Source organism: Strigops habroptila, chromosome Z (assembly GCF_004027225.2).
Source record: "Strigops habroptila isolate Jane chromosome Z, bStrHab1.2.pri, whole genome shotgun sequence".
Classification (NCBI taxonomy): Eukaryota; Metazoa; Chordata; class Aves; order Psittaciformes; family Psittacidae; genus Strigops; species Strigops habroptila.
The window spans coordinates 96403508-96428979 of NC_044302.2; the positions used below are offsets into that span (position 1 = coordinate 96403508).

The following is a 25472-nucleotide window of genomic DNA, read 5'->3' on the forward strand; positions in this document are numbered from 1 at the left end:
ACATACTTGTCATTGAATGAATACTAACAGGTGTAAAAGAAGAGCTCTATTGCTATCTAGGGATCAAAGGCAGGTACAAATTCCTTATTATGCACTCAATTCAAAAGCTCAGTAATATCAAAAATGTGGCGCATGAAAGTCACGGACTCAAAGCATCTTCATGCAGTGAATCACTTTATTGCCTGTTGCTCTAGCTTTTATACCATTCTAGCAGAAGCTATCCTTAGCCTATTGCTCCAACTCCCATACCAAGCCATTTTTATCACATCGTGTTTAGTTCCCGGTGTTCAGTTTTGTTTTTTCAACAATTCTTCGTCATTTCAAAAACAGTCCCAAAATAACCAGTTCCTTATCTTTCTGTTCTCCTGCTTCTGTCCACCTGGGTTGGTCTGCTTAACCACACAGTGTACTTTGCGTCTTCTTTAACTCTTTCTTCTCCAGCCAAGTAGTTACTTCTCTTTGGCAATAATCAAATAGTTTCCATCCTCTCCCACACAAAAAGACATTCATTGTCTCCCACCAGCTTTGGAATAGGGCCTAGTAAAACAGGAATATAATCTGCAAAAAGTTCAGCTCTTTCAAATGTTCTGAGAGGAGCAGGGGGTTTCAGTTCGGTATAGGATAACACCTTTAAATGAAAATGAACAATTTCAAATAGTATGAGAATTGGCCCAATTTTCTCCTCCTGCATTTTTCTTTATTTATGTACGTATGTATGGAAGCAGCAACACTTCTGGTCATGGGTATGGTTTTTTTTATTTATTTATTAGCATTTATTAGTATTTAACAACTGCCACATTGTACAAAAAATCAAGATTTAGTTTTAAAAACCTAGTCTCAGGCATTGCGTCTTAAGAATGTGCTTTAAAGCCCATTTCTTTTTCAAGATTGTTTGCTCTTTTTTATCATAGCCCAGAATAACCCAATACCATGGCAACGGTTGGTCAGGATCAGAATCACCCAACAGAATCAGTTCTCCAGAGATATTAAGATGCAGGAAGGTCTGATAAAGCAAGGAAGGCACACATCAACATTAGACCATTTCTATGAGCAGCAGGATGCAATATCAAATCTTCTATTTTTTAGTCTGCTGAGAATTTAGGCAAAGATTTTAAAACAGTTTGGTTTAGGTCATATATATATCCTCAGTTCTTGCTGAAAATTGAAAGGAAATTGATTGCTCATGCTCTTTTAAAAGTCTCAGCCTTAAATCTCTCTCAGTAGTCACTCATATTGATTGATAATACTTCCTGTGAATAGACTTTCGTGTTGACCATTATCATTTATTCATGATGTATCTTTTACCCAAGGGCTTTCTTATATATCATTCAAGATATTCCACCTGCTACAGGAAAAAGTTCATAGACTAAGCTCCAAAATCGCAGACTAACAGGCAATTTAAGGGTAGGATTCTGCTTTGAGACTTACTCAGAATTTCATAATCTCTAAACTAACACCACTGGCATCTCAGGAGAGTTTATTAACTACCAGACTACAGCATAGAGTGGATCAGGCTATATTCTATCCCACTCTCTCTCAACTGGATGTGTAAGAAGTATGGCAGTGGTAGGGAGAAACACAGAAGACATCAAACAAAAGGGATTCTATACTCTGCTGTTTTGGGCAAGACAGTGAGTGGAGATCTGTCTCTGTTCCCAGGTCTTTGCCTGCCATCTACATGAGAGAGACACTGGATTAATAAACAATGCAGTACCAAACTGGAGACCATACCCATGGTCTCCAGGTTGTGAGCAGGGAGTGTTAATGACTAAACACAGACACATAATCCCTTTCCCTTACTGACCTTCACATCCCGGTCTTTCCTGCCAGAACAACAGTCCTTCCAAACCCCCCACTCCCTGTGCCCCTGATTTCTTTTCTTTGCATCATTGACCTAGAACTGCCTATGATTAGTAGAGTAGTCTCCTGTGTAGAAGGAGCTGAACAAGGCCTGCATCCCTTCAGGATGAGCAGAAAATGGAAACCTTACACAGAGTTAAACTGAATTTAGCTGTCTGTGCAGCTACAGGCCGCTATCTAAGCCCCGATTATAGACAATAGTAAGCTAGTCAATGCAATTAATGGACTACAGATTGCTTCTGTTCATGAAAAATAGTTATTCCCATAGGTACTTAATTACCTATTTTTTGTTTATCTGTTTTAGAGACAGCTGAATGAAGCTGCTAGCTCCCATCTAGATGCCTGAAAGTAGACGTTTTGGTATGGAACTAAAATCCCAGCCCAGACAACCTGTCTTCCTGGGTTAGAGATTTCATAAAGCAGCTACTGTAACACAGTATGATTATTCTGCACAGACTTTTACAAAGAATGAGCTGTGCTAAAGTGAGATGGTTCCCCTCTAGCAAGTGCTCAGAACATTCTCTTATAGCCATTTATGGCGAACAAAGAAGTAATTAGGTCACATACCCCTGTTTAAGTTACAGAAAATGACGTTCTGCAATGTGAGGACTCTCAGGACCAGTCCCCTGAAACGCTTAATGGCTTTCCTCGACTGCCAGGAGACTCTGGGTTCCTAATTTTACACTGAATCATTCCAAAGGGACAAAGTATTCAGCTTTTAGGCACTGCCATTCTTGAGGCTGAGTCATTTACCTACACACTCTGGTTCATGCCTGGGCATAGACATGACTTTAAGGGTATGAATGAATTTACTTTGCAATATTTTATTATGACATGTTATTGCTACTGATATATTGGACTAAACAGCTAAAATACTTTAGTGTCAAGTTTGCAGTGATCCATTTTCAGAGGCATTAATTATTCTATGTAAACTAGACTGGGGACACCCACTTGGTTTTCTGTTGTTAACTCAGTTAGTCATTTCCATTCTTATTTTTTTGATGTTGACTTTCACTTCTCAGCTTTTTCCCCTTGGCATAATTGCTCATTACAGAGTCAAGGACTCCAAGGCCAAACATGAGCAAGCCATATCTCGGATTTCAGAAAAGTGTGTTTACTTCTCTATTTACCAGGAAACCAAATATAGTAATATATACTAAGAAAAAGAACAATTTCCAATAAACATATTATAACCCTTTCAATAATGTGTGCATATTATATATAGATGATGAAAGACTAACATGTAATTAAATTCTTTGTTCTTTTTTTGAGTCCTACTCCAATTTCACAGTCTTCATGTATCTCTACAGCAACCAGAACAAAAATCTAAGTTGACCTGGGTTTTTTAGATGTTCAGAGGTAAATAGAGACAGACCCAAAAGTTTTTACACATTTTTCAGTGGTTTTATTTTTATATGGTTTATATGGTTTTATATGGTTAGAATGCTGGTGCCATAGTCAGGGGTTTGGCTATTTAGAACATGGGGCTCCATTTGGGAGGCCAGATCTACTGGAGGCTGGTGGAGCTGGTCTGACAAAGAAGGGGAAGAGCTGTTTTGGTAGGAGGCTTGCCAGGCTGGTCAAGAAAGCTTTAAACTAGATGTGTTGGGGGAGGGGAGCATTGATCCATCCCAACACTCCTGGTCACTTGCCAGCACCTGTAATAAGTGCTTGGAGCGATGTAGAGATGTTCCAGCTGCCCCAGCCATTGAGTCGGCTGCTTTTGGAGCTCGGCTTGGGTGCCTCTATACAAACGCCCGTAGTATGGGGAACAAGCAAGAGGAATTAGAGATGTGTGCAAGGCTACAGGAATATGATGTCATTGGTATCACAGAAATATGGTGGGATGGCTCCTATGCCTGGAGTGTCGGAATGGAAGGTTACAGGCTGTTTAGAAAAGACAGGCCAGGCAGACGGGGAGGGGGCATTGCTATCTGTGTCAGTGATAGGTTAGAGAGTATGGAACTCTGTCTGGGGACGGGTGATGAGGTAACAGAGTGTTTGTGGGTCAGGATCAAAAGGAAAACAGCAATGGGGGACATTACGGTGGGGATCTGTTACAGGCCGCCTGATCAAGAGGACTCTGTGGATGAAGCACCCTACAGACAGATAGGAGCAGCCTCACGCTCGCAGGCCCTGGTCCTCATGGGGGACTTCAACCATCCTGATATCTGTTGGAGGGACGGTATGGCCCGGCACAAGCAATCCAGGAGGTTCCTCGATTGTGTGGAAGACAACTTCCTCTTTCAAGCAATAGAGGAGCCGACGAGGAGAGGTGCCATGCTGGACCTTGTGCTCACCAACAGGGAGGGATTGGTTGGAAATGTGATGCTCCAGGGCAGCCTTGGTTCTAGTGATCACGAGATGGTTGAGTTTGAGATCCTCAGGACAGTGAGAAGAGCATGCAGCAAGCTCACTGCCCTGGACTTCAAGAAAGCAGACTTTGGCCTCTTCAGGAGCCTCCTTAGTAAGGTTTCATGGGATACAGTCCTATAGGGCAGGAGGGCCCAAGGCTGCTGGTCGATATTCAAGGATCACCTGCTGCGTGCTCAAGAGTGTTGCATCCCGACTAGAAGAAAGTGCAGCAGGAGGGCCAGGAGACCTCCATGGATGGACAAGGAGCTGCTGAGGAAACTTAGAGGGAAAAAAGAAGCCTATAGAAGGTGGAAGCGAGGACAGGCGGCCTGGGAAGAATATAGAAGCATTGCCCGAGAAGCTAGGGACCAGGTCAGGGAAGATAAGGCCCAGCTAGAATTAGGTTTGGCAAGGGATGTAAAAGATAACAGGAAAAGATTCTATAGATACATAGCAAATAAAAGACAGACGAGGGACAACATGGGCCCTTTCCGGAAGCTATCGAGAGAACTGGCTACCCTGGATTTGGAGAAGGCTGACATTCAAAGACTTCTTTGCCTCAGTCTTCACCAGCAAATGCTCTGACCACACCACAAAAGTCTTGGAAAGCAAATGAAGGGACTGTGAGAATGCAAACCTTAGGCCCACTGTAGGAGAGGATCAGGTTCGAGACCATCTTAAGAACCTGAACGTGCACAAGTCCATGGGACCTGATGAAATCCATCCGCGGGTCCTGAAGGAGCTGGCGAATGAAGTTGCTAAACCACTGTCCATCATATTCGAAAAATCCTGGCAGTCAGGTGAAGTTCCCGATGACTGGAAGAAGGGTAATATAACCCCCATTTTCAAGAAGGGGAAAATGGAAGACCTGGGGAACTACAGAGCAGCCAGTCTCACCTCTGTGCCTGGCAAAATCCTGGAGCAGATTCTCCTTGAAAACATGCTAAGGCACATGAAAACAACGAGGTGGCTGGTGACAGCCAATATGGCTTTACTGAGGGGAAATCCTGCCTGACCAATTTGGTGGCCTTCTATGATGGAGCCACGGAAGTGATGGACAGCGGCAGAGCAGTCGACGTCATCTACCTGGACTTGTGCAAAGCGTTCGACACTGTCCCGCACAACATCCTTGTCTCTAAATTGGAAAGACATCAATTTGATAGACGGACCACTCGGTGGATAAAAAACTGGCTCGACGGCCGCACGCAAAGAGTTGTGGTAAATGGCTCGATGTCCAGTTGGAAACCTGTAACGAGTGGTGTCCCTCAGGGATCGGTGTTGGGACCGGTCCTGCTCAACATCTTTGTTGGCAACGTGGACAGTGGGATTGAGTGCGCCCTCAGCAAGTTTGCTGATGACACCAAGCTGTGTGGTTCGGTTGATACGCTGGAGGGAAGGGATGCCATCCAGAGGGACCTTGACACGCTTGTGAGGTGGGCCGATGCCAACCTTATGAAGTTTAACCAAGCCAAGTGTAAGGTCCCACACCTGGGTCGGGGCAATCCCAGGCACTGCTACAGGTTGGGTGGAGAAGAGATTCAGAGCAGCCCTGCAGAAAAGGACTTGGGGGTGCTGGTTGACGAAAAGCTTAACATGAGCCGGCAGTGTGCGCTTGCAGCCCAGAAAGCCAACTGTATCCTGGGCTGCATCAAAAGAAGTGTGACCAGCAGGTCGAAGAAAGTGATCCTGCCCCTCTACTCTGCTCTTGTGAGACCTCACTTGGAGTACTGAGTACAGTTCTGGTGTCCTCAACATAAAAAGGACATGGTGCTGTTGGAGCGAGTCCAGAGGAGAGCCACGAGGATGATAAGAGGGCTGGAGCACCTCCCGTGCGAAGACTGGCTGAGAGAGTTGGGGCTGTTCAGCCTGGAGAAGAGAAGGCTGCGTGGAGACCTCATAGCAACCTTCCAGTATCTGAAGAGGGTCTACAAGGATGCTGGGGAGGGACTCTTCCTCAGGGACTGTAGTGGTAGGACAAGGGGTAATGGGTTCAAACTTAAACAGGGGAAGTTTAGATTAGATATAAGGAAGAAGTTCTTTACAGTGAGGGTGGTGAAGCACTGGGGTTGCCCAGGGAGGTTGTGGATGCTCCATCCCTGGCGGTGTTCAAGGCCAGGTTGGACAGAGCCTTGGACCACGTGGTTTAGGGCAAGTTGTCCCTGCCCATGGTAGGGGGGTTGGAACTAGATGATCTTAAGGTCCTTTCCAACCCTTATGATTCTTTGATTCTATGATTCTATATTTGGACTGGTTCTCTTACAAAATAAGCAACAGTTTATCAGTGCAGCTGGTACACTAGTTGTTTCCTGCTGTAAAAGCGGCTTTTTAAAAAATTATTCAGGAATAGTACTTGATGTCGTTTGCTACTCAGTGAGGGGAAAATATGAAACATTCCCAAGTCAGTAAGTGCCAAAGGGAAGAGACAGAAAGAAATCACACCTCCTCAAAAGGAAATCAATCCTGAGAATTAAAGTGAAGATTTTTCATGCTTATAGCACTTTGCAGCTTGACATCAGTCTCTAATACTCTCTTGTGTATTATGACTAAGACTTAACTGAAAAGTGTGGCAAGAAATCTTTCGAAACAAAATCACCATTCATCTTGGGAGACATGTTATACTTGAGACTAAGCATCAAGTCTGGATAGAAACAAAATAAAACTTTTCTAAAAGTTGAAAGAACGCAGCATAACTTTGTCATTTTCTTTTTCCATTATAATTGAGTGCAGAAAAAAACTTGATACTAATCCTCATGTGATTATATATGTCTACCTGTTGCTTAAGAAAGTTAGCAAGAAAATCTCTCAAAGACTGTTGCTCCTAAACAGATGTCACATTTGCCTTTTATCAGTTATCAGGCATCTGTCATGATTTTTCAGTGACAGAATGCCCTCACAATGACATAAAGCAGCTCCCTCAAAATGCTCAGATGCATCCCATCCTGTTGTATAAAACTTCATATGCTCAGTTTATCTAACTTGTCCCTTGTTGATCCTCCTCTACTAAACACAGCTTGTCTGTAAAGGCTGGGATAAAGTCCTAAGAGTGTTAGTCCTTTCCATGTTCCTTATCATTCGAGCGCTCAGCAGCCTTACATTTTTCCTGGTCTTCAATTAGTTACCAGTGTGCCTGTAGAAACCTCTCCTTGTCTTTTATATCTCTCAAAAGTTTCAACTCAAGAAGCACTTTGGCTTTCACAATCCAATCATGCCCAAGAAATACTTCCATACTGATCCTTGGAAGACTGTTTCTGTCTCCAGATTTCATCCTTCTGTATATGTTTGCTTTTCTATTGGCTTTTAGGAGAACAATTTAGCAAAGAAGAAAACACTTAACCTCTGCTTTCTTGCTGTCATCTTCGTTCATCCTCTTTTATCCCACTTTTCATAACGAGCAAGAGAAAGCTTTCCATAAAGATATTTTTTATTAGTTTTAAATTTCACCCTTTTTTTTAATAGAAATATAAATGGAAAGTATATGTCTGTTGTTGTTGTTGTTGTTGTTGTTGTTGTTGTTGGAGATTAGAACTGTTTCCAAATAAGATCGGTAACTTAATGTCCCCAGAGAACAAAACAAAAGCATTGAGCAGTAAAGTCAGACTACACTTAGATACCTAGATCCTTATGAAGGATTGGTTTATGGACTGCTATCAGACGTAACAGTCTGGATCTAATGTTCAGCTCAGGACAACCTTACCTTGCTGACTGAAAGAACCTAGGAAAGTGTATCACAAACTGAAGCCAAGCCTGGCTTTTTACTGTTTCCTAAGTATTTTCTCCTGAACAATGCTGAAGCAAGAGTGCTGAGCTAGAAAAGCTTTTATTATCCAACCCAGAATAGAAATTGTTAAGAAGCAACCTCTTCCGCATCATCATTTTCGATCAGCAGAACTCAAATCTGAAGCCAGTTCTCCTGGATCACTGTGTTACATATTGCTAATAGATAGCCTTGCACCCTCCAAAAGAAAAAAAGGGAAGGAAGGAGGAGGAAGAAGAACTAACAACAAAAAATTACACAGGCAATGAGCAGGGTGTCACCATGCGTTTTTCATTGTGTGGGGATGTATTTGAGGAGTAAACACAGTGCAACACTTAGAAATCTGGTCCTCCTCCACACTCCTCAGAAGTGTAGTGCTTGGAAATTTAAAGATGCAGCACCTCAGAAACAAAGGTGGTGTGTTTTTCAAACTACACACACACATCACACATTTTGATGTCTCTTCTTTTTTATGATCTTGCCTTGTATCTCTGGAAGAGGTCAGAGTCTCCCCAGGGAGACCAGCCTCACAGTTTGAAAAATGCCACTTTCTGTATCTTCTTGTCTTGTGTTCTGCTTGTCTTTGGAACAAGGAATCTGCTAACAGATGTTCTTAATCAAAGCTGTCTCCCTGATTACCACAGGGGTCATTCTTATTATGGAGGATTTTTATACTTTTCTAGTGAACACTGAGAGTGTGTATAGTATATGTTCTTGGAAACAGGCAGGTCATTGTTCATCTATGACAAAGAACAAACAAGAGTAAAATGAACAAAAAGGACAGTGAGGGGAAAAAATCTTTCAAATAGTGAGTGAGAGAACCAAAAGTAAAGACTACACAACATAAAAGACATGAAAATACATTGTTCACTTAAAAATAAAAGCAGAAATTTTGGTTATGAATAAAAAAGTTGAGAATTTCTTATGTCTGAGGAAAGTTTTTGCCAGTACGGTCAAAGATTCTTTTTTAGCAACAGATTATTTTTAAAGCTAAACTGCAACCCTCCAAAATCTCTCTGCTAAGTAAAGTCTCTTACACCAGAGAGTTTACTCAACTCAACATAAACACCAGAGTTGAGTTCACTGGGATTACGTATCATTCACTTGACACTGCTTGTCATAAAGTGCACTTTGCTTTTCTTTTACCATCTGAAATAGATTTACCTAAGAAAGCAGACTGGTGAGAAGTGCTGTGATAATTATTTAATTTTCACTAATCTTTTTATCTTTGAGTGTGTGTGTGTAAAAGCAAGAAGCTTTTAAAAGCTTATTTGTAAAAGCAAGTGGCAAGAAATCTGCAGCAGTTACATTTCAAATGAGAAAGCATGCAGATAGGAAGTTGGTTGGATATTATATCTTATAACTACCATAATACTGTAATCTAGAGGCAAAGAATGTGACTCATTTAATCTTGATTTTGCCACTAAAGAGGTAGTCACCTGTTCAATATTATTCTTCAAGTCTCTCTACAGTCAGGAGAGAGATATGATTGACTCTAGGGAGTAATTCAACCCATCCTCAGAGAAATGTTTCTCTGAGCGTACCTCTCTCACTACTTCAACAGAGACTAAATACCAGTCCCTGCCTCTGAAGTCCACAATATCAGCCACAGCCCCTGCCCACTCATATCCTTCATGCTTTTGAATGATAAGGCTTGTCCTCTTCTTCATTTTAAGCTTTTAATCTGTTTTCTACAAGCCTGTTTTATTTCCAGTGGAGTTCAGAAGGTCAAGAGGATGTAACATCTAGTGCCTAAAACCAGTAGAGGATTTTTCCCTTTACAGCACTCAGCAGTAGGAAATGTTACCCCTCAGTATGGGTTAAGTTACAGTAGGAGATAATAAACCAATACACTTTTTCGGTCACAGAAGTCAAAGTTCCAAAACTGCTCGCAGCACTCCAGCAGACACCAGCTAGAGGTTCCCAGCAATGACGCAACAGAAAACAAGAAAGCACTGAACAGTATCAGCATCACTTCATGCTCTCTTTTTGCCTTTTTCCTATCTCCAGTCTTCCTTTGCGAACAGCAACAGCAAAAGGAGTTATACAGCAAAAGATACAGAAAAAGCTGCAGCAGGTGGTATTCAGCCACCTGTGCCAGCCTAAACCATCTGCCACATCACTGGGAGGGAGGAAGGGAGCTGCGTAATAGCTCAGACACAGACCGAAGAAAATGCAGGAGCTCCAGCTTAACTACTGGAGGACAGGGATTTATTCTTCTCTGCACCAAGTCTCTACACTGTTCTGATTGTACATCAAATCGCTGTCTGATGACTCTTTTTGCCTGCTCTAGTAATGATCCAGGAGCAGTTCAAAATGAAATTAGTATAAATGAGAATTAGTCTGTAAGCCTGCAGTGGAAGTGGATTATTATTGTTATAATCAGTCCTTTGATTAATGATCAGTCAGTGTCTCACGCCGTATAATTACAGGAAGGAATCCTTGCTTCTGTTATAAAACAGCAATATCCCTTTCCTTCTGTGAATTTGTACTGGGGACAAAATGTACATCAGTGATGGGAACAGTATAAAGATAACATAAAAGATGCATTTCATGTTCCTAGCAGATTAATGTCTTTGCGAACCTAATCTGACAGCCTTCCAAGGCAATATTTTGTACAAAATCAGTAGCCTTTTCTTAACTCTGGGAATGTACAAGTAAAAAGCTGAGACAGATATAGAAATTAATCCATAATGTAGAAGACAACCAGTGGCAACAATATCAACTCTGTTGAAATCAGTGCCTATTTGCCTATCCACTCCTCTGCCTGTTTAAGCTAATTCATTTACCTGGAAAGAGAAACAGGCAAGAAGAAGGAGAATATTCATGACAGGTCATCTTTGCTGGGAGACACAGGTATGATTTTCACTTTTGTGACAAATGGCAGCATTACTTCTTAACTGCTATTTTCCAGGGTCAGCATACAATCTGGAAATGGAGGAGATAAGCTCACCTGGGTGGAGTGAATGCCAGGGAGTACCACAAGACCTTGCCTATGGGGAAGAAGATGGTCCAAGATGAGTGAGTCAACTGAAAAATGGTTGGCAATTTAAGAAACACTGTCAGACTCACACTGGACGTGAAATGCAAGAACAGTCTTATATCCCTAATTTTCACAAAATTTTGGCTGAAAACTTTCTAAAATAGTTTCCCTATCTTACAGTTATGTTCTTCACCATCAACCTGTTTCCTCTATAAACAGGTTTGCAGTCCCAGACAGGAGCTGGTATTTCACTAGACCTTCAGGATTGTTTCTGAAGACGAATGTACCTGCATGGAAGAAATGGATTCCTTCACCCTGGTTATTACATCTTTAAATCTCTGATTACTGGAGACACTTTATGAAAATCTGAAGTCTTGAATATAGAGAATGAATTAATGAAAAATAAAGACTTTCGTTTCTTAATCTGAGTTACTATATCAGGTTAATTCATGAAGACACTAGTCTCGTCTTCATTCAGATGAGTCTGAGACTTCGAACTGGTAAATCTAAATTTTCCCCCTTTCTGAAAATCACTGGTTTCTGAGGTTAGTTTGATTACTGACTTATTTAAATCATTGCGGGACACAATCTGGTTTTGATCATCTGTGAATTCACGTGATTTCCCACATGTGAGCTTAAAGATTCAGCTTCCCCTTCTTGTTTCAGCAATGATACTTCTACCCATAGTACCTGGTATTGCTCACAGAATGTGCAGGGTTAATTCTCATGAAAGGCAGGTGTAGATGTTCCTTCACATCCTGAACACTGATAGATCACTTGCACTGCCCCATTCGCTGAGTGCAGAACATTTTGTATGTGCTCGCTATTCTGTTATTCACATGTTTTGCATCATGGCTGGCTTATGAAGTAAGATTGAACCACATCAGCCTCATAGAAAAAAATTAGTAAAGATACATAAATCAGGGAAAAAACACAAATGAGAACAACTTCCAGCAAAACAACTCAGGACTTCAAGAAATAGCATCATCCGGAGACCCTTCTTTCTCACTTGGGAACTACTAAATAACCCGCACTGGCACTCCAACCCTCCCTCCAGAAGTAGCTTCTCTGCACTGATGTTCCAAATGTTCCCATTCTAATTGTCCTCCTGCCTTCAGGTGATAATGTATTTGCCAGTTTGCTGCTACTGTGCTTTTGTTAACTTTATTAATCTTGCTCTTCCAGAGATGGTTTGTCTTATGCAGTAATGAAAATATGCAGTCCATTACCTGGGAGCTGATATCTACTTTTCATTCACCCCACAATATGGATGAAATCACTGTACCAATTCTCCAAAACACGGGTAAAAAATGTCTCTGTGCTACACTTCCTAACTCAGAGAACTGTCTTTTTCTTTCATATTAATGCTAATGGTTTCTCTCTTAGGGATAAACATCTTCGTAATTTTCTCTTAAATGCAGGCACTGAAGCAATCTTCACTGTTAACTACCTCTAAAACCATCAAGTGCATTTGGTTTATCGTGCATCACATAATACTTTACCCCCCCTCATCGACATGCAAGAAAGAATAAAGCCAATTTTCGTCTTTTATCACAAATGCATCATAAATGGTAAAGGGAAAGAATTAATAGCTCGGTAATTACATTTTAGTAAACAGCAGGGTAAAAAGTAAAGACAACAACCCACTAGTGAAGAGGTAATGACTGCCACTGCGAGAGAGGGCTCAACAGGGATTCAGACAAACTTTCATCAGCATACATGGGCATGGCAGACTTGCCGTCTTCCCCAGTGAGGCTTGTGCAGCCTTGCAGAAGTGAAGCAGGAGACTGTGGAGTCAGACACCTCATTGCTCTGATAAAAGACTGCAAATTATATTCTGGCTTGCATACTCTCTCACAATGACTTCCATAACAAGCATGCTTACCTTAAAAATTCCATAATGTAGGTATTTCTCTTCCCTCCCCTGTGCCCTACACATCATCAGAGATATAATTTGAGCTAAGAATCTGAAAAGGGAGGGAGGGGGGAGAAACAGACAATCTGCAGAGTGGCAATTTTATACTTTAGTAGTATTTAATCAATTGTGTGCTCATTTCTGCCACCGAAATTTAGCTCAGTGTTTATCTGAGGGATGTGTTCCTTGGGGATTGCATAAATCATCACCAATACAAATGCAAAAGAGCTATGTTATAGTTGCACTGATTTTGTATATCTTGAGATATTAAAATCGGTGACACAAAAAGACTGTTGTCATGTCCCTGTGACTTTCAGCATGAAGGATATCCCACCGTTCTTTTTTCTTTGCATTTGTACATGTTTCCGGCACAAGTGATATGGCTAAGTAACATGATGCGCACAGTGATCGTCACTGGATTGGCATCTATATATATAGTCCTGCAACGCTGGTCCCAGTGACCTTCTGGGGATGGGTGGGAACAGAGCCTTAACCAAAAGAACAGGAACCTGTGTGACTTCCACTGTGAGCAGTTCACAGAATGTCTCTAAGGTACCTTCACAAAAAGTACAGCTATCCCATCTAAGGGATAACCACTGGGATCAATTCTTCTCTAAAAATTCAAACAGATGTCTAACTTTTAGGGAGTTGATCATCACTTCATACATTTAACATACACTAAAGATTTCATCCAGATGCATTATTGCAGTCTCCAGGCTTTCAAGAAAATCAGGATTAGTTTAACTGAAGCTAATTCACTTCTGGTGGGGCAAATGAGACCCATTTTCAAATCCATAGCATCTGTGTCTGCCTATAAAACAGGGGAATAGTTCTCATTTCTTTAGAAAAGAGCTGTGAGGACAGAGAGAGCTCCAAAACTTAGGTGATGAGGTATACAGGTTAGATCAATAGATCCTGAAAGATGCTGAGTAGCTTCTGAGATATGCCAAGACTGTCCAACACAAGAACACAGCTCATCTACAATTCTGAAATTAGTGGAGTCTGACTTCTTCAGCTTGCTTCACAGTCAGTTACATCTATGCAAGCTATGCAATCTTTCTCCTATGGAAGTTAGAAAAGTACATATCTGAAACATATCCAGTTTAAAAAAAGAAAATACTAAATGTTCCATATTTTCACTAATTATTTTCTTGAATTTCTACTTTGCTTTTTATTTCCTCTTTTAAAAATCTGGATAGATGTAATAATATTCCTCAGATTATAAACGAGCAGTGACAACTAATGGAGGTAAAATTTACCAAGGTTTATTTTTTCTGTTCTGTTTTGGGCTTTTTTGATGGAGGGAGATGCCACTTGTTGGAGGAAAACTATGGAACTTCAGCTGTGAAAGATGTCTTATGCTTTTAGGCTTTTCCATACCCTCTTGCTAGTGAGAAATGAAAATAACATTAGAAAGCATCTCTCAGACAAATATCTCATGCAGTTTTGTAATTCAAAGGTTTTGAGTGATTCAGATAAGATAATGTAACTTTTTGTTATCTTGTTTTTGTCTGCAGCCACCACCGTTCGATGTATTGGTAGAGTATCCAGCAGCTACAGAATAGCAAGTTTTGAAAATGATAGTTCTCTGGGACAACCCACTTTTCCTGAGAAGCATTAACACCCTGCTCTGCAAAAGATCCTTCTTTTGGTCATTTGTTATTGTCAGGTCAAATGGCAGCAGGAGATGCTTTTACACATTCTTGTTTTCTTAGCATGCAAGCCAAGTTTTTAGCCGTGAAAGTACCTTTTGATGTGAATTTTGTGAAATTGGATGCAGGTGGAAAACAATTTTCTGTCCACTGGTCCCTGGCCTGTGTGCAGCTGCTTGGTAACAAGTACCTTATGACAGACAAACCTCTGTAAAATGGAATTCCAGGTGAGATTATCTAGGACAGTTGCATATACATAAAGAAATCAGGACACACTTAGAACATGTCTAATGTCTGCTGGAAGTAACTTCTAAGGGCTTAAGTGCCATTCAGTACTGGAAAGAAAAAGTACACAATACAGTTTGTAATGTTAGAAGAAAAGGTGAATTTACTTAAGCAGAGTTTTCTGGAGGACCTGGATGCAGTTTTATCATATAGCATACATTCATATAGGTGTTTTCCATACAGTGTATACCAGAACACAAAAAAACCAAAATCAAAACTAAAAACAAAAACAAAACCCAATGAAATACTGCCAGGAAAGATCTGGAAAGAATTAAAAAAGATTTCTCTACTTTATCAGAATTCATAATAAAGTATCTTTTTCTTTTAAATGTTCTCATTTTATTTCAAAAGTCATAAATCATTCAGCAGTATCACTGTATATTTATTTATGGAAGTTATTCATTAAAGAAAGACAAAGAACAGCAAAAAAGAAAGCATTTCAAGATAAAAAAATAAAAAGGATTTATTGAAAAAGAACAGACAACACTGGAAAGTTTTCCTCCATCTGCAGTACGGAAACACTAACATTGACTTTACTAAGCGGAATGGTAGGGAGGGGCAGGAAATCAGTGTAACTATACTCAATAAACCCTGTTGTTCATTCTAAATGCCTGCTCTCTGCAACATCTTATTGCACCTGTTTGTCAGAAAGATAAATGCAGACCTAGAAATACAAACTGATTCATCCTTTATTGCACCATGATTCACTTATTGACAGGGATGGGAAAGGAAGCTGGGAATGTTAGTTGCTAGTTGCCTCTTCTTGCTAAACTAATATACTCTTTTTTGAGAGGATGTGACTAGAGCTTTCCCCATTGAAGCCAAAGAATATTTTGCCTGTAATATGAAGGAAATTGGAGTTGGGTCTGCAATTTCATCTATAATTCACTGGAACATTTTTATTCACTGGAACATTTTTTTCACTCAATTATCTGTGCCAAATAAATGTTTCTTCAAAATCTGTCCATTCCCAAATAAAATGACTTGGTCATGGGAGAGATTTTAGTTCTTCCTAGAAAGTGCAGAACAGGTTGTCTTGAGAACCCACCAATTTTTCAGTGCTATGGTTTGACTAAGTATGTCATCATCAGCCTGTGAAACAACAACATATGAAGAAAATGAAATTAATGTTCTTCACCTAATATACGGTGTTAATGGTTGGTACTTAGTTCATTACCACTATGCTTTAGAAATAAAGAGAATTTCATTTACTGACTACAGCACCTAGCAGAAAGTGCATTAAAATTATTTTCCCCTTAGAAGAACACGCTGTAAAGGCCCATTAAAATATAATTACTGACAAAAAGGCATTTTAAATTTCCTTGAGATAAGCTCCAGTAGTGTAGTTTGAAATTCCACTTCCATTGATTCAGGATTAGAGTAGCATGTTTAGATAATAAGCAGAAGGATCTCAGTTAACAGCCTGAGTGAGTCATTGGACTGTAGTGTTTAGCCTGAGAAAGTGTGTTTATCTCAAGGGCTCTTGGGACTAATACGGTTCCTCTTCAAAGCCTGAAGCAGAGGGCAAAAATCATAGTCCTGGAGGTTGGCAGGATAAACATGTCCTGTGATTTGCTAGCAATCTGAGAGATGGATTTCACTACAGAGAGCACAGTTGTCAGGTTGAAAAGTGTCTGCCTGGAAATGAATTCATGTGCACACAGCTCCAGACAAAGGAAAATCTCCTTGAAATGGCTTGCCATCACATTCTAAGTCCAATTCTTCAAGTCTCCAACTCACACTTGAGAAATATACTGGTACACTAAGTTTATCATAAAAAGCTCACATTTTAACAAGCAAAAATGGGTGCAATAATCTTGAAAAGTACTGTCTCACTGACAGGTACAGAAATCCATTTTCCTGCATATTCCCCTCCTTGTCTGAAAACAATTTAGCCTTTTCTACATAGGGTCATCTCAGATTTGTTTTTCCAGTGAACTCAGATGCTCTTTTAAGGTTCAGTGTGAGGTCTAAACAAGGAGGTTGGGTAGTGTGTCATCAGGAGAAAAACTATGGCAAGAATAAAACCTCCTGTGTCAGTCAACAGCTTGTAAACACAGCAGGAGAGATAACCACTCTGCATGCTACATGAGGAGGAACTCAAAGGATGTCCCATGAGAGCAGTTGAAAAAGGAAGTTCAAGCTGTCTTAATAATAATAATTTGCATTTGCAGATTTCCATTAAGGTTTCATTATTTACTCCACATGCAAAATAGTAGCTAACCTAGAGGGTTAAAAGCTAACTAAATAAAATTCAGCATGAAGCTCAATTTGACATTTATTCTCTATTTGCTGTTTAGAATCACAGAATCACAGAGTGGTTTGGGTTGGAAAGGACCTTAAGATCATCCAGTTCCAACCCTCTGCCATGGGCAGGGACACCTCACACTAGACGAGGTTGCTCCAAGTCCCATCCGACCTGGCCTTGAACACTGCCAGGGATGGGGCTGCCACAGCTTCTCTCACCACCCTCATAGGGAAGAACTTCTTCCTCACATCCAACCTAGATCTCCCCTGTTTAACTTTGAACTCATTGCCCCTTATCCAATATATTTCTGGTTTTAATTGAAATGTAGATGCAAAAATAAAACTTTTGATTTAAAAAGAGAACTTTTAGTTAAAGAATAGCCAAAGGCATATCATTAATAGCTTCTTCTAGGAGCAAATACGAGGCTAAGGATACAGTGAATCTTTCAGATTCAGTTGTGCCAGTGAAGGAGAAAACCAACATCAGTTTTTTTATCAGTTTCTTGCTGCACAGCACGTTTTCAAGCCTTACGGTATGAACTGCTCAAATAAGCTCTGTTTATGACAGTTCTGCTACAAGCAGCTACACCAGCAATACCTGCTCTTAAAACTCTCTGAGGTAAATGTAACCTTATTCTGTCTGAAGTTGATTGTGGTGAGCAAAGACAGGCCACCCTGCTGGCAGGTGGTGAAAAGCAGGGGTAGTGAGTTCAGTGAAGCATAACTCCTTACACTAGCCCTACATACATTACGAATGTGCCTCCTGTTGTATCTTCAGTGGAAAAACAATATTGGAAGAGCACTAGAGGAGAAATGATGATGATGTAGAAAATATGTATCCAGAGCTCATGAAACATCAGTCTGCATTCTTACAGGAGCTATCTGTTGTATTTAATAGTGTCAACGTATATGCATGGGAAGAGGAAGGTCAATAACTAGATGAGCAATATTGACAGCTTATTCATGTTTCTGGTTTTCACTTTGTTTGAATGTTTTTTAACTTCAGAAAGTTGAGAACCAGAAATATATTTCTGAAGAACAACTTACGGTTTTGGTGCTCCAAACTGTATCTGTGAGATAAAATAGCAAATATTTTTATCCAGTTTCAGGTATGAAATTAGATGTGGGTTTTTAACTCTGGGCTTGACAGTAATAATCTATATTAATTATTACTAAATCACAGTATTTGGCCAATGTTGAATCAATCAGTGCATAGGTAGAGCAGGAAATGCAGAAGCATATTTGGTGAAACATATTCTCTAAACCAACGAAATACGTTAACTTCAGTCTGTTTCTCTATTGACATCTTTTGTTTCCCTAAGAGGGAAAAAATACAATTTTAGCTCCTTGATCTTCTGAAGTGATCAAAGTCATTATTCAAATTTGATGGTGAAGTATTTATGACCTTGAGGCCACCCAGAGAGAAATGAGGTTGCCACTACATGCTTTAGAAGCTGTAACACCATCTCTGCTTAAACATGAAACCCAGCAGAGTACCATCAGAGCACACCATCATCAGCATGACCGGGTGCTTGGGATTTTTATCCTGAGCCACCAAAGGCACAGCAGGATTTCAGTCTGAACTTCATTGAGAGTAATTTTAAGCCCTCTGTGAGGAACAAGGCTGTTTTAGCTGTTGATTTCAGGGGGAGTTGGGTTAGGTTTTGATTTACTCTGGAGCTGTGGAGTGCAGCTAGAATCACAGAATCATGAAACTGTTTAGGTTGGAAAAAACCTTTAAGATCATTGAATCCAGCCATTAAGCCAGCACTGCCAAGTTCACCACTAAACCATGGTTGAGGTTTGTTCTATTTTTTGTATGATCAAAAATAAAAAAAAAAAAAAGTAAAAAGTGTACAGTTTTGTGGGGAATTTTTCCTAAAAAGTGAACACTGTTGACAAAAGATGAGCTTTGTTTAATTTGGAAAACCTATTTTCAGCTATTTAGAATTTCAGTACATACAGATACTTTTTTCTTTTCTTGAATGAAAAAAAAAGATCTTTCAAAGAGATTGAATATCAGGCTTTTTTTTTTTTTTTTTTTTACATTTTCATTTTAAAAGATGTCAGAAAATTACACATAATTTAAAAATATTTGTTCTATTTAAAAAAACAGGAGGTTTTGGTTTTGGTGAGAGTTAGGAAGAGAAATATATTTTTAATACCTGATTCTATATTTCACTTATCAACAACACAAACTTTTATATTTCTAGCAACAAAAACAAATGGGAAAGAAAGAAAAAGTAAAATGTATTATTCTTCTTGGTTTTTCACATATTAAAAGAAATCCTATATAACATTTTGCTCCTCTTTCCATTAACAAAAATCTGGACACATAAACTCTGATTCATCAATCATGTTCGGCTCTGGGTAAGAAAGTATTTTACTTTTTAGCATAAATCTACAAAATAAGACTAAAGTAAATTCAAAGTCAATTAAATTCACAGCTTTGGAGACATGCCTTGAAATTCAGCTTAAGTTTTCTGGGGAATCAAACACTTTGACAGGAGGCTCAGCAGCAAGTCACTGGTTAACTGCTGATACTGTAGAATTTTGGGTCAAGCAAGAATAATTCAGGACATATTTTGATTCATGAAACTGGGTTGAGTTCTCTTTGAAATTGGCCTATATTTCATTCCTGTGTAAAACTCACACCACAATCCCACTGAATTACATTAAACTTAACTTATACTACCTGATGCCATTTTAATTCCTGGCAGCACACTACATTTCCCACTATTTGCAGTGCCCAGCTGAGGTGCATTTAGATGTTTGGGGAACTTAAGATCAAGGTTTCCAGGCTTATTCTTCCTAAATCTTTCTGCTTGTTTGTTTGTTTTAGGGATTTACTGTCCTTGCTTATTGACTCATTCCAGTACAAGGTGCACACATACTATGGAAACTCACGAAGCTATCAAAGCCTTCAAACAGAACCTGACCTGTGCCTTGGGAAAAGATCAACCAGCTGCAATGTTTTGATTAAACAATAAATATGTTTTGAGATGGAAAGAGGATGAACTGAGTCAGGTTCTTGCATTTAACTCCTCTTTTTGCGTTACTGGATGAGAAACTTAATTCCTTGAGAGATGCTCACACATACATAAACATATTATATGTACACTGTGTTATAATTTCAGCATTAAAATCTTCTTCATACGGGTGAGCATTTGATGCTTAAATATAATGTGGGAAGGAGAAGAATGGTAATTAAATACTTGATCTACAAGTAGAACAGAAGATTCCAGTAATATATAGAAAAGCAGGAATGATGAACACATAAGACAAACCAACAACCATATTTATTCATTTCATGATTGTGACAGATCTTTCTTCATATGGAGAAAAAGAAACAAACAGCTTTTTATCTTCTACTTGATTAAATTTTTCCGGTGAGATTTTAAAGTTACACTATACCACTGAAGCACTCCTTTAATCTTCTCCTTTGTTAATTCCTCAGTGTTATTCTGCCACTGCTCCCTTAATGTTTGAATAGTAAAGATTGCTTCTAGCTTTGTGACCCATATACCTGAGGTTAAACTCTTTGGTTTTATCTCTGATTGAATGATTCACCTTGGGAAACTACTCACCTGTCCAGCAGTGTCCAGAATGTCCAAATAGGCTGGTTCATCATCAATTCGGACTTGAGTTTTATAGGCATCCTCTGAAAAACAAAGTGCAGTATGGCTTAAGCACAGGAGTGGCTCAGAGAATGGAAAATGTCATAGTTTTGCTAGTTTAGAGTAGGCTTTTCAAAAGCTTTCCAGTCTGTCATAACTTTGCTTTCTCTCAAGTCAAAACCACACGTTTTGAAATCACTGCAAAGTATTAGCAAAAGGGAGGGATCTAGTCTTTCCTATTACACTACCTCAAAAAATTAAAGTAAATATGCTTCCCTTTAAAAGGGTAGCACAGAACATAGGTGTTGTTTAAGCCAGAACAATTCAGAGGTGGTGTGCTGGTGCTATGCAGCAGAATGGTTTTACTTATCACAGTGACACTTCCTCAATAGAAAAGCTAGTTTCCCAGAAAATAGTTGCAAGCTGAAGACTGACTAAATTAGTGGGATAGTCTCCCTGTAGCTGAAGTGGGCTTCTGGCTCAGGTATGTCAGAGCAATTAATTAGACCTCTTTATATCTCCAGAGAGGATGCAAATGGATGTTTATAATTAATTCTGTAATCAGTGTCCTCATGCTCATCATGGCTGGGGGTGGAGGAGGGAAAACCTGTGCTTGGTGGACTCTTCCCTTAGCTCATGATTCTGTCAACCTAAATTTGGAAGATAAAAACCAAAAAAGGTGAACTACTATTTGCATAAGTTATTTTCCTCACATTTCGATTTCATTCCCCTCTCAATATTTGTACATTCTTCCTAAAATTAAACAAAGCTTAGATACCAGGCCATGTTTATACTTGAAATAGTCTTTAAATTATCTGTGTTGTTTAATTAAACTATAATGCATAGCAGCCTGAGTGGTTTTGGTGATAATATGCTTTGGCTGTGCATTGAGGTGTGAAGTCAAGACAAGTGCATTTAATACATCTGACAAGTGTCATTAATCATAGAATGGTTTGGGTTGGAGAGGGATCTTAAAGCTCAACCAGTTCCAACCCCCCTGCCATGGGCAAGGATACCTTCCACTAGACCAGGTTGCTCAAATTACCATGGCCATATGGCTGTCCCTGTCCAAAGACTCAATCCTGCAAGCCCTGGCTGCTGGAGACCCTCAGGACTAGGTTCTAAATAATTACTGAGATAACATTGGGATTATAATATAAGTTTATATTGCAGGTAGCTGGAATTCTTAGGATATTCCTATTTGAGTGATAATATATATATATGACATCATATAACACTTCATAAAATCATCTAAAAACCTGCAGTTTTCCAACACAAAGGAAAATCTAAAGTATTTGGATGTGAAGGATCTTGGATGGCCTTAACTCAGCCCACTCCTATACAGTCAGTGGCAAACTGTTTTTAATGACATAATCACATACAGTAATTTCCATGTCTCCTGCTTCTTTTAGGTCTCAGTTCAGCAAATTACTTAGGCACATGTTTTGTTTTAAACAAATACCTAATCCCATTGATATTAGGATGACCCAGAAGCTCAATTAGTTGTATGATACACTGCCTTGCTGAGAAAGCCAGAACACTCCAACCAGCATATGTTTCTGTCAATAGATCTCTTTCCAGGGATTGCTGAATAAGAAACTCAGCTCCCAGGAGTGATCATACAGAGTGAATTAGGCTACTTACATTTTAAATAACCCACTATGGTACAACAATAAGATGTGCAGTAGAATTTTTTAATTTTTATCTTTTTTCTTACGTAAAAATGAAAAGCAAGATATGAAAATATGTAAATTAAACATGTTATTTCCATCATATGAATTCTATCAATAATATGAAGCATTATTAATATATTTCCATGCAGGTGGGTGCCCATTTGCATTACATCATGCATACATAATTAACATTTGACTTGCATAAATTTAGCTTGCACTCTTGGCTCTGCAGCTGCATACTCTAAAGCCAATATACCGTGGTCCTGTTTTTCTCTTCATTTAGACCAGTGTGGGTTTCAAGGCAGTAGCTTTAATACAGTTAATGCAGAGACACATTTGCATACTTGAATTCAACTTGGATAAAAATGAAGTTGAAACCTAGATAAATCCTATCTTGTTTGCTAAAAAAGCATTAGGTTTTCACAGTTAGTTATAACTAAAAGACCTACTGGCCTCTGAATATGTCCTAGCTTTCAGTAAGCAAATGTGAAATATTTACATCTAATACCCTGCTGAGCTACTCCAGGTGTACTCCAAAATCCTGCCACTGTAATCAGTAAAGTTTCAACTGTTAAAATCTATGTTTATAACCCTTGCACTTTTCAAAGATAACACTGAACATGCAAACCCATTCCATTTTATTCTTTTTTTTTTTCTCAAACTACTGACCTGAAAACACTTCACAAAGATGTGCCCGAATCACTGAGCCATTTTCATTCTTAATATATGCTAAAATCTTCTGTGGGTGGTATTTAAACATACTCTGTGAGCACTGACCAAGCACATGAATCTAAATGGTTTTCTAGGCAATTGCATTTGTAGGATTTGCCTTAGCCCCAGGAAACGTAGAGATGAAACAGGAAGGAGATATGACTTGTCTTTGTAATATTCTCTCTCTGCATATTTGCAAAAAAAAAACCAAACATAGTGCAGATAATTTAGAAAAGCTTAAATATATCCTTACTTCAGGTGTGATAAGAGATACTTGGGATATTCTCAACATGTATTTGAATGGAAAATAGATGGGAGATTTAATGCCTGCTTTTCTTAGCGCACTTATTTTAGCAGAAGTCCTGAAGCCCAGCGTTATCAAGGGAATTGCTATCTTAAGCTGACACCCTCACACCAGAGGTGAGAGCATAGCATCCACTTGCGACCTATCAGCTTCTTAATGCTCAAACACAACCAGTCTTTTGAGAGGCACTATCTATCTTCCATTTACCCTTTGTATCTACCTATCTCCTCGGCTACCAGGGCAATGAATTTTTCCAGCACAGGAGGTAGAAGGAAGTTGCATAAATCAAAACCCATATTTCCCATCTCACGTCATTTGGACCAAGAAGACAAACTAAGAGTGGAGAAGCTGTATCACTTTGGTCTGGCCTCAATTAGTACTTTTGAACTGTGATTTCATCTCAGGAAGTAACAGAAATAGAGCTGAGTGAGGGATTACATAGACAAACATCTTTATTTTACTCAGTGGGGCTACAAGGTAGGGGCACTAACCTGGAAAGAAACAACCTCCTAGAGATCAAGAGCTGGCTGTGTCTGTATGTTGGACCAAAGTCAACATTAATTTTTTAAATTAGTGGCTATGCTGCTAAGCAAAAACCCTGGTGTCTTTGCATGCTTCTAAAGGATTTCAGAAGGGACTACTGTGGGACTAGTCTCTCTAGTCCAGGCAACATAACACACATTATCGTCACACTAAGGAAACAGAAACCCTGAGATCTGAGAGGAACATGCTGTTTACATGTGGACTGAGAAGAACAGAAGTGAAGATGTTCCACTGAAATAGCATCTGAGCATATATAAGACAAAGCTGGAAATTCTTCATCAGGATCACTAGCAAACTCACTGCTTAATCTCTTTTCTTTAAAAATTATTCACATTATCACAAATACTGTCTGGTATATTTGCTGTTCACCATGTTTCAGTACATGACATTTTATTTCTCCTAATTCATTTGTAACAATAATGTCATTCTCCCTTCAAAGTTAATTGGGAGCTGCTAAGCCACGTGCTTTTGGACTTCACATCCTATAGCTCTAAGGAGTGATATTTATTAAAAGACAGTCACTGTTTCAGTAAAGCATTAAGATAATGTACGAAAAAGAGACAAGACTAATAGTCAGACATCAGACAATAAAGCAGACTATAACTATATTTCCTATTTTAAGATCAGTATTAGACTTCTTCTGTGAGGTTAACTGTAAAGTCCCAGGTTTTGATTTAGGTAAAATGCAGCAGAAAGACAGGGTATTATAAGGAAAAAACTGTGGATGGAGTTTATTGATACTGCTCTGAGATAAAACCATGATTCAAACAGAGACTACAACAATGAGCATTTTGTAGGGTACCAAACTGCAAAATTTAAAAACACCTCATCCTTATAATCTGTATAATATGTGAGTATATGAATATATGAACTGCATAGTTAAAATGTCTAATAAACTTATTTTTCAAGGAGAATTATTATCTTTTTTCTTCCATATAGAATATAAACTTCTTTAAGAATTTTATTTCTGACAAACAGTAAAAATGAAAATATATAAAAATTTCAACTTAAAAACAATATCCCACTTGGCTTGAATTATTACTGAATGTTTACTGTTTTCCACGTTGAAAGAAAAAAAAAATAGAGCTCCAGCTGTTTTATGAATGCCACCTATTTTTTTTATTCTCAATTCTTTCCTCCTTTACTGAATATTTCATTCAAACCAGGAAAACATATTTTCTCAAAAGATATTTTTAACATCTTTTTCTTAATTGTTTGATTGTTCTTTGCAGTACTCTGAAAGAAAAAAATATATTCTTCCTTAAGCTTTTTGCTTTTCTTGTAAAATGAACACATCTTCTTTTTTCAGATTTCCTTTTTTATAGGACATCATTCTGGAGACAGAATTACAGTAATTAATTCAAGGTTGTGTTGCTATCAGTTATCTTAGCACTGGAGAAACTAGATTCATAAAAAATATATCGAAGCAATTTTTTACCTATGAACAGGTAACTGCTTCATGAAAAATAGATTTGGATGGTGTACAACTTAAAGGCGAGTTGGAATGTGTTTTTCATCTGCATTACAGACATGTTCCAGTCCCTGAAATATGGGTCAGCTGCTTCTTTCTTCC

General features: G+C 39.0%; 1 protein-coding gene across 1 annotated transcript in view; it reads right to left on the minus strand.

The window, feature by feature from the left end:
• Window positions 1-25472, minus strand: part of RIT2 (Ras like without CAAX 2) — a 171527-nt gene that overhangs the window by 84760 nt on the left and 61295 nt on the right. Inside the window, exon 3 of the mRNA XM_030512920.1 lies at window positions 20639-20712. Within this exon, the coding sequence (XP_030368780.1) occupies window positions 20639-20712 (74 nt within the window). The remainder of the gene's footprint in view (window positions 1-20638; window positions 20713-25472) is intronic.